Source organism: Eleginops maclovinus, chromosome 23 (assembly GCF_036324505.1).
Source record: "Eleginops maclovinus isolate JMC-PN-2008 ecotype Puerto Natales chromosome 23, JC_Emac_rtc_rv5, whole genome shotgun sequence".
Classification (NCBI taxonomy): Eukaryota; Metazoa; Chordata; class Actinopteri; order Perciformes; family Eleginopidae; genus Eleginops; species Eleginops maclovinus.
Genome location: NC_086371.1, coordinates 18,075,777 through 18,085,287, shown reverse-complemented (window position 1 = coordinate 18,085,287; position 9,511 = coordinate 18,075,777). Strand labels below are relative to the sequence as shown.

Below are 9,511 nucleotides of genomic sequence, written 5' to 3'. Positions count from 1 at the left end.
AATGACAGCTTTTGAGTGCCATCTGCAATCTCTAGCTTCACAAACTCAATTATTCATAATGCATTTATGAAGTCCGCTGAGACTGCGCTGTCGTTCCTGTTCAAACTAACGGGGAAAAGCAACATAAAGGGACAAGCTCTTCCAGATGACAAAGGCCTCGCAGATGGCACTGATGTGTTTATGCTGCCACCTGCTGGGTAATAACCATAACACCGCAGTTTATGCTGTGGCATAACGGTGTCAAGATACATTTCCTTTAGTGACTGTCAGACAAAAGGATTAAAAAAAGACTATAATTAGAACTGAGAAGCTTTTATTCCTCAAAATCAAGATCATTTCTGTGGTGGGCAGAGAGAAAGCTTCATATCAATATGATATAACAAGGTCCTCTTTTGATTCCTCTGAATCTAATTACATCTCTGGCAGTTCATCTTTCACACCTATCATGACAGATGTGCAGCGTAAAATAAAATCTAAATTGATAGTAATTTTTATTCAGGGGTTTTATCAAACTCAATAATCAGAGAGGCTGTGGGTTAACCAGGAGGACGCTCTCCCCCCGGATGAAGAGTTGGTTGATGTGGCGTGTGTGCACCTTGCCATACTTCTGGGAGGCTTTCTTCTGACAGACCTCTGGCCCCCTGGCCTTCAGCGAGACTTTGTGTTTATCTGTTCTGATTTTAACAGCGTCTGACAGTTTGGACTCAGTCCTGCCGTCCTGTCTCCGGCTGGTGAGCTGAGCAGCAGACAGGTTTTTTGGAGCACTTTTTGGGTTTGCAGTCTGATGCTTGCTGGCTGTTTCCGGGGCTCCGTGCTTCTTTGCTGGCTCATCATCTTCTGGACTCTCCTGGAGCCTCAGCTTCTCAAAGAGCTGCAAAGAGATGTTGGTCACATTAATAAATAAGGTTTGGTAGGAGCACCTCCTGGATTAAACATATATTTTATTTGAGATGCTTTTTGGATAAGGATACATTTAAATGCAAAAAATCAAAACAAGCTGTAGGGACCTCTATTTTGAACAATTATAGTGCTTTCAATATAATGGCACATGAGAAAATGTGTGTCTTATATCTGTTGAATGTCCGCCTTCCTAATGCATCACATTTGTAATTGCTGCTAGTTCTCAAGCTTTCATTGTGAAGCAGTCACAGGAAACAGGCATTTGTGAGGTTTGCACTGACAAAAGCTCAGAAAACTACTCAGACATTAACGTCAGGTTGCAGTTACAATTGTTTTTCACTGACTTCTTTATGAAAACACACATTACTGATTGTAATTTCACTATTACAGAGCAAACATATACTTCTTTACTGCCTACCCGGGAAATGGTGAGGGCCTTTTCATGGTATAAGGCCTCTCCAAGCAGAGGCTCTCGGTATGTCTCATCTACATCCACCATGGCCTGACAAAGAAGTTAAAACAAACAGTAAACATTCAATATAAAAAAGACACAAACTTCATGGTTTCAAGTGAGATGCAGATTATTTTTTCAGCATATGGCATCTGTTGAATAATGAGTGAGCGCCCACCATGTTCCAAAACTTGTCGAAGGCCACAACAAAGCCCGAGCACACTCCCCTCAGCCCCTTGAAGGTCCTGATGTGAACTCTGACCCTGATCTTCTCCTCCACGCATCGGTACAGCTCCCCCAATGGACTGCCTTTACACACTGAAAACACAACAAAGAATATGAAGATTTAATTAATTTTTTTTCAGATTCCTAGCTTTGTTAATCGAATGTCTTTGCATTTTGGACTCTTTGCTGGAAAAAAGAGCTATTATTTGGTCTTGTGGTATTGCGTTCTTTTTTTATTTTATTATTCTTAGTTCATGGTAATAATTTAGTCAGTTAAACACTACATGTAAGTGAGAAAAGTATAAAAAGCTTGTTTTTGTTTCCATTTGAAGAGCAGGACCATATTTTTCTATAATTGAAAAATACTACGGATTCATAATTGACTATTTTATTTAAATTTCAATGCCTTGTTTTTTATGCTGCTGCAACGAAAACATTTCCCAATTAGGGATCAATAAATACATCTTATCTTATCTTTATGAAAGCTTATGGTTTGGTGGCCTGTGCAAGTATGTGGAGTAGTGGCAGCTTCCAAGGGATGGCAAGCCTATCCTAAAAGTCAACATGATAGCATCCCACTTATTGACACTGAATGTGGAGCTCCCAACAAGTATGAATGTATGCACTGATGTAATAGAGGGTCTTATTGAACCTACAGGGCATCCTTGTGAGGACATTTTTCTGCGGCTTCTGCTTTCTTCTCCGCGGTGCGCCACTGCTCTCCCCCTCCGGAGTCACCGGGTTGTTCACCATGAGCTTCTTCAGCCTCTCAATGCGCTCCGGGTCCGCCACCCCTTTCATCGCCTTCTGCCGCTTCTTCTCCACATTCTCCGGCTTGGCTCTGCCGCGGCCGCCCTTCAGAAAGCTCTCGTACGCCGCCACATTGTTGAAGCTTTTGACTTTTGGAAAAGGAAGCGACACAGTGGGAGAGTACAAGGCCAAGAGAGGGTCGAAGTCTTCCGAGCAGACATCTGTTTTATCTGCGCCATCGCCCGCAGGTTTACCTGCCGCCTCCGGGTCTGATGGTGTACTCGAACAGGTTGCAGTGACCGGTTTCTTTGGTGTGTGACTTTTCACTTTTTCTTTCCTTCTCCTCCATGTTCGAAACAGGCGCAGATGAACACACGGTGCAGTGACGAATCCGGGGAAAGTGACTGTCGTAAATTGAGGCTGAGCTCTCACTCTGCACACATTTCAAGAGCGGTGGCGAATTTCAATCACGAAAGCCTTGTGTGTTCCCTATTTATTCTGTAATATTTTGATAGTGATTTTCATATTTTGATAGAAATGACTTGACCTATGTTTGAATCATTAAATATAATGAAGTAAATAATTTCCCCAGAAAACAGTATCTCTGGACTACAAGTTCCGCTTGACGTATTTCCGTAACCTCTTATTCACGATCTTTGGTTGCACTTTCCCTCCCCTAACCAGAAGATGGCGCCAAAATACAGATTATGTTTTTGTAGTTTGTAAATCTGCTTTGATTATTTATTGCAGTAGCAAAATAACGAATTGGTAATTGACGATGTTTTTTGAAGAGGGTGAGCAAGAAGTGTCTGAGAGCGGTATGCTATTTGTGATTAATGAATTATTTGTTTATGTCAGTCTGCTCCGGAACCTTTGTTTGTACTGTCTGCCGCACCACTGGGACATCATTCGTTGACGGACTGTACACAAACCAGCGTGTGTTAGCGAGCTGACTCTCAGGATAAATGTAGATATAATTGTATTTCTTTAATGTTTACCCTACTAACTCAAATCTTGGTGTTAATGTACATAATGGAATAGATAGATTTTAACGCATGAAGATGACGGGTTTTTAGTTAGTAATTAACCTACTGGTACTGTACATCGGCTAACCTTCACACATCACATCTAAGTGTAAGTATATATCTATAATTAGTTGAATATCCTGCATTTTTGATTACTATTCAATGGTTGTAATTCAACACAACACGATAATTCAATGACAAATGTGAGGGGTTTTTTTTTAAAGCTAAAAGAGGCCATCACTGCAAACACAACAGCAGAACAGATGCAACTATTTCGAAAACCAAACACCCACCCATAGAAGTGCCAATCTGTTGAGTTTAAAAATCATTCCATTCATGCTGTAATTGTGCCAGCTTTGTATTTTCTTTCTCTTTTCAGGATCCCCTCCATGCTGTTTGGAAAGGCCTGCAGATTTGGTGGACGTGCCAGGTATTGTGTTGTCAAACCTTTGGCCTGTCTTTTTACTACTTCCAGCAACATGGCCAAGAGCAAGTTTGAGTACGTCCGCAACTTTGAAACAGATGACACTTGTCTACGGAATTGCTACATCGTTGTGAGATTGGATGGTCGCAACTTCCACAAGTGAGTTTTCTCTTCAAGTTGAGTGTTTTGTCATCTCTGGGAAGTAAATAAATAGGATAATGTCTTCACATCTTTCTGTTGTTTTGAGTTCCTCCATGCACCTTTTTTTCAGGTTTACAGAGCAGCACAAGTTTACCAAACCCAACGATATTAGGGCTTTGGGCCTGATGAGCCGGAGTGCACGCTCTGTCATGGAAGAGTTAGAGGATATTGTCATTGCTTATGGTCAAAGTGATGAGTTCAGCTTTGTTTTCAAGAGGACGTCAACCTGGTTTAAGAGGAGAGCCAGGTACAGTTTTGCAGCACTGTGACCCGATCTCATTTCCACACATGCCTTCCACTCTCTGACTTTATTCCTCCACCTTTCTCTTCTGGCAGTAAGCTTATGACACATGTGGCTTCCCAGTTCTCCTCCTCATATGTGTTTTACTGGAAGGAGTTTTTTGGCGAGGACCAGCCACTCTTGTACCCCCCCAGCTTTGATGGACGCGTGGTCCTGTATCCTAGCAACCGCAACCTCAAAGACTACCTCAGCTGGAGGCAAGCAGATTGTAAGTGCCATAACTGTTTTACAAAGTCACACATACAGTACAAGTGATTTATTTTATTAAACCGATGAGGACTTCAGACTGTGTGCTGTTCTGTCTTTCAGGCCATGTGAATAATTTGTACAACACAGTGTTTTGGACTTTGGTACAAAGGGGAGGACTCACCACAGTCCAGGCAGAGGAACGCTTAAAGGTGAGAGTGTCCCAAATCTTAAATGAACAAAAATGTGCATGCTTTATCTAACAATTATCCTGCATTGTGTAATTATATCGAAGGGTTTTTCATTTTACATTTCTATCAATTACTTAAAATGAACAAGACGACCTTTCAAAAGATGACAAACAATAATAAGGAGAAAACACTGCACATTTAGAGGTTACCAAAAAATGCAACATTAATTAAGAAATTACACTGTGTCAATTTTGGTACAACCTTTCTAAATGTGCACATCAATTTATCCGTGTACTGTGTTTTTAATTGTAAGCCACTTCCAAAATGGCCTTGTTGGTGAAAGAATTGGCTGATTAAGTAGGACATTATTAAATTACATTTAGAGAATATGGCCTTTATGTAATAAACAGACCCAACATTTGCTGGTTCAGCTATAATAAATTATTATGTTTTCACAATTTTGACTGTTTCACATCATTCTAAATTGAATGACATTCGATAATACAAACACAAACAAACCAATCAACAGGAAGACATCCCTTTAGGGCCTGATATTAAACAACTGAATATTTCTGACCTTGTCCGACCAAACAGAGACAATAGAAAATGTAACTATAATTGGATTCATTTATTATGACAAGTATAGTTAGTTCGACTAAAATGCAAAAAGATATTCTGTAAACTTTATTTTATATTATTACATTAATGTGTTTTTACAAAGAAGACATGGTCCTCGATTGTCTTGTTGACGCCTTGCTTGTGTAACTATTTTGTGCTTTTCATTGGCCGATTTTTCACGTGTATTCTAAGGGTGACCACTGTATTTACTCCTGGTTTATTCTGGTTGGAGATGAACACATGCCTCTGACTGAAATAGCTGTTCTCTTGAAGTCACTTTATTCTCTGGTGGTCTGTAACTCAGATAAAGTGATGACAGCTGACGGCTTGTGGAAAGTGTTTATTCTGGATGATGAGTCATTCACAACCCATCAAACCACCATGTTTCTGCTTACTTGTATTACTTCCGTATTAAAAGAAACAAAGCAATAATAGAACAAGTTGTGGGAGGTGTGGATGATAAGATTCCAGCAAAGCATGACATATGAGCTGATTTTTGTACTGCATACAACACTTTTTGTAATACTAATTTCACTGTCTTTGTTGTGTCGCCCTCTAGGGAACATTAGCTGCAGACAAAAATGAGATCCTGTTTTCTGAGTTTAATATCAACTACAATGCTGAATCACCCCTCCTCAAAAAAGGCACCACTCTCATCTGGGAAAAGGTGAGCTGCTACAGAATAATTTACTTGGTTAACTCCTACTCATTTAGATATCTTTGGTTTGTGTGACAAAAGGCTTTTATTATTCTCACCTCAGCCACTTCGACTTCACACCTCCTCTAGTTGTGCTTTAGTCAGTGATAGCTGAACATTTTCCCATGAGTAGTGTCTATCTGCCTGAGACAAATATCAGCAGAAAAGGATGACAAATAAAATAGTTTTTTGCACCTGTCTTCAGTTTTGCAGGTTTAGCTGACAGCATAACCTTTATTGTTCATTTATGCTGCACTTACTATTTGTGTTTTGGAAAGCTGTTTTGAGTTGTCTTCTGTGAATGTTTATTTACTAATGGGCTTTTCCCAAACATAACATTACCTGTCAGTTTGTCGGTTAAGGTTGCCTCATAGTCATGTGGTCCATTCACTTTTCATTTGCCATCTTAAACATTCCACTGTCTGAGGTATTAAAAACAGCTGCTAAATTCATATTGAAATGGCTTTTTATTGTTCTAATGTCATCAAAAGGTCAAAAAGTCCCTGCTTGCCCTTAATTCCAAATACTAATAATGTAGCTTAGCTTGATATAATGTTCACTATGTAGGAAAACATACGTAACACAAACAACTTCCAATTTTTTATCACAAGATCTTCATACCACAGTTAAATTCAAGGAACATAAATTAATTAATGCCAGTCAGGTTTATACCCAGGGCACAGACAGCTTAGCTTAGCATAAAGATTTGAAACGAGGGTTAAATTCTGACCAAAAACCTTAGATAAAAAATACCAGTCCCTCTAGAGTTTACTAATTAACACTTTATGTCCTGGTATTTTTGTCAATTCAAAAACATGTTGTTTAAATGCTGGATTACTGCGTGCAGCGCCTTCCCGATGTCTGCAAACTGAGTGTTCAGGCGGAAATGGGATTGGTGCTTTACCAAAATGTTACATTTCCTTCAAACGGCTCATACTCCTCATCCTTTGTGTCCAGCGAGATGAAACTGTGACCAAACGCATGAAGCTGCCAAACGAAGAGGAGAGGGAGGTGGCGGTGACCCGCAGCAGGAGGCGGGTGCAGGCCCATCACTGCGACGTTATAGGAGAGCAGTTCTGGGAAGAACACCGCGACATCCTGGAGGACGACAACTGCTAATGGCTGCTGATGGGAGAAAATCCTTAACTGAAGTTCGCTTGAACGGTTGAAGTGGACCCAAACCAGCAGTTGACAGATAGCCGCTTGTTGTTGACTACATAAAATCAAACATGTCACTCATGAGGCTCAGTGCTCCCTTGAAAGAGCAATTTCTGAGAGTCAGGCCTTTGATAACTGATTTTGTGCAATTATCCTCTCACAGCCGGAACATATTCTTGCTTTCACATATTAAACTTCTTTCATAATGTTCCCTTAAAGTAGGGCGTTCTCTACTTAAATTGATGGTGATGCCTGTCATGTTCAAAGAGAGGCAGATGATTTCTAAATCTTTTAGCAGCGTGTATTGAGGACAAACAGCAGCTGCACCAGACATTATCAAACTCTTGTGCATGAAGCTCTCCTAAAGTTCCTTTTACAAAAATATATATCATTTGATAATGTTTAGGATAATACCATCATTTGATCTTTCAGCATTTTTGATAAATAATTCCTCTTGACCCACTGTTGGCCTTTGTTTAAATCTCGACTCTCCTTTTTTGTTCATAAAGCAGAGTTCTTGTGGTTGAGTTTGAATGATTTGGGAAGCCTATTTGCAAAGTGTTCAATTTCACTTACAGTTTGTAGTAAGGTGGAGCATACTTGATAGGAATAAGCAGAGTAAAGCAGAAACTAATACCTTGGCAGGAACAAGTGGTCTTGTCTTGCAGCCAGGATGCCATTTAGAGATGTGAATGGATTTGGCGGCCTGCACTGTCATCAGTGCTAAGAATACCTCACACACCCTGCATACACTCTATCCTCTGACATGTGCTCCGTGGCTAATTTATCATCGCACTTATAAATGACCGGCTCAGTATGAATGGCTGCTGGAGGATTGAAGTGGACAAGCCAACTGTATTTTAATACTGTAGTAGGCTCAGTTAACGTTGAGATTTAGAGCTGTATTTTTGGTCTCTAAACAAGTAGCCCTCTCTACTGTACTTTATGTAACCAGGATTCAAATCATTCACACTTTAACAAATCATTTTACAGTAGCTTGCATGTTTTAATCAGTCCTCTATGGTTTTATGAACAATAACCTGCTTCATTTTAGATTTAGGTACAAAAACACATTATGAAAGCCGAAGTTTCTCTTTTCTTAAGGACTTTTTCTGTATGCTTAGGATCAGATCCCTGGGAACAGTTGCCAACATTACAATGACTCAACAAATGCCTTTATTGTATAGGAGGTATCATAGTAACCAGAACGTGTTGAGGCAAGCGGTGTAGTTATTTAAAGAGAGCATGTGTTTACATGCAGGGTCTAAACTTAATCCCATTGGGATACTGGTTGAAAAAAAACAGGGAATACTCTAAAGACCTACAATAATATTGTACTTTAATAGCGCTTGTAAATCCTTTCCTGTCCTCACTTCGTTTAGGTAAAACAGCCACTGGGAAGTAAGCCGTCTTTACATCTTATTGCTCAACCTTGGCTCCTACAAAATGATGTTACAATACAACTTTACTGCATTCTTAATGAAGGTTTGAGGGAAACATATTTTTTGCAAGATTACGGTTGCATTTACAAACATGTTGTTAGTGTAGTAAATTGAAAGAAAACAGCATGCAACAAACCTACTTGGTAATGTGAAGGTAACACACAATTCCTTGGTTATTTTCTGTTAAAAATTGACTAACTTCATAATTTTCCTGTTTTTGTCTCTGGCAACATTGTGAAAATGCAGCAGTCTAGTAAAAGAAGTAAATTGTAATCAGTTTCATAGAAACGAGGAGTAATACTGTAAAAACAGTGGACGTCTTCAGCAGCTCTGAAGTGGGAGAAGATAACCGTGATGATGTCGCATTGATGTCATCACCGTTATATCCGCTTGGTCTTGGAAAGTACAATGTCTTGACAAAAAGTATGCATCACAAAAATAATAGGATGTAGGCTTTAATCAGGCATGGAGGGTCCAATGAAAACTAAATGTTGCATGATGGGAAATGTAGGATCCAGATGAGCCCAAAGTATAGTGTGATAACTAAGTGTGATATCTTAATCTCTACTGCTACAATTTCGAAACATCTTTTTAATCTGCCTGTTATGAGTACGCCAACTTTATCGAAGTACAAAAATAGAATTGCTGGAGGCCTATCCCTTTAAGAGATAGGGCTAGCAAATGCAGATAGTCCTTAAGCAACCCCTTCAACTATGTAAAACTGCTTCGTTTTTGACTGACTATTATCTGTTTGATGCGTTTTAATAATAATAAAGATTAAAGACACATCTACTCAACTCTTTATTTTCCAATGTAAGATAGTGCTCCATGGAAGAGCTCTACATCGCTTTTGGAGTTTCTATTAGTCTACGGTAATCGTGATTTCAGTGTCTTGTTCTCACTAGTACATCTTTTCATCACATCCTGTCTTATCTTTCCTCA

At 39.5% G+C, this 9,511-nt stretch overlaps 2 protein-coding genes across 2 annotated transcripts; one reads left to right on the top strand and one right to left on the bottom strand.

Moving 5' to 3' along the window:
* Nucleotides 1-296: 296 nt before the first annotated feature.
* lsm11 (LSM11, U7 small nuclear RNA associated) lies at nt 297-2,931 on the bottom strand. Its single transcript, XM_063876834.1, is given in 5 exon segments — nt 297-871; nt 1,319-1,402; nt 1,530-1,669; nt 2,233-2,626; nt 2,628-2,931. Coding segments are annotated over 5 exon segments (1,017 nt in total). The 5' UTR covers nt 2,676-2,931; the 3' UTR covers nt 297-520.
* thg1l (tRNA-histidine guanylyltransferase 1-like) lies at nt 2,771-9,355 on the top strand. The gene is made up of 7 exons (XM_063876835.1): nt 2,771-3,460; nt 3,731-3,934; nt 4,047-4,223; nt 4,313-4,485; nt 4,587-4,675; nt 5,832-5,939; nt 6,927-9,355. The coding sequence occupies exons 2-7, from the start codon at nt 3,741-3,743 to the stop codon at nt 7,086-7,088; spliced, it is 903 nt and encodes a 300-aa protein (XP_063732905.1). The 5' UTR covers nt 2,771-3,460; nt 3,731-3,740; the 3' UTR covers nt 7,089-9,355.
* The last annotated feature ends 156 nt before the right edge of the window (nt 9,356-9,511 follow it).

Excerpts from the sequence above, each read along its gene's own strand:
- thg1l (XM_063876835.1), top strand. The coding sequence starts at position 3,741 with ATGCTGTTTGGAAAGGCCTGCAGATTTGGTGGACGTGCCAGGTATTGT. Across the intron at positions 3,935-4,046 it reads GATGGTCGCAACTTCCACAA|GTTTACAGAGCAGCACAAGT; the intron begins GTGAGTTTTCTC and ends CCTTTTTTTCAG. Across the intron at positions 5,940-6,926 it reads CCACTCTCATCTGGGAAAAG|CGAGATGAAACTGTGACCAA; the intron begins GTGAGCTGCTAC and ends CTTTGTGTCCAG.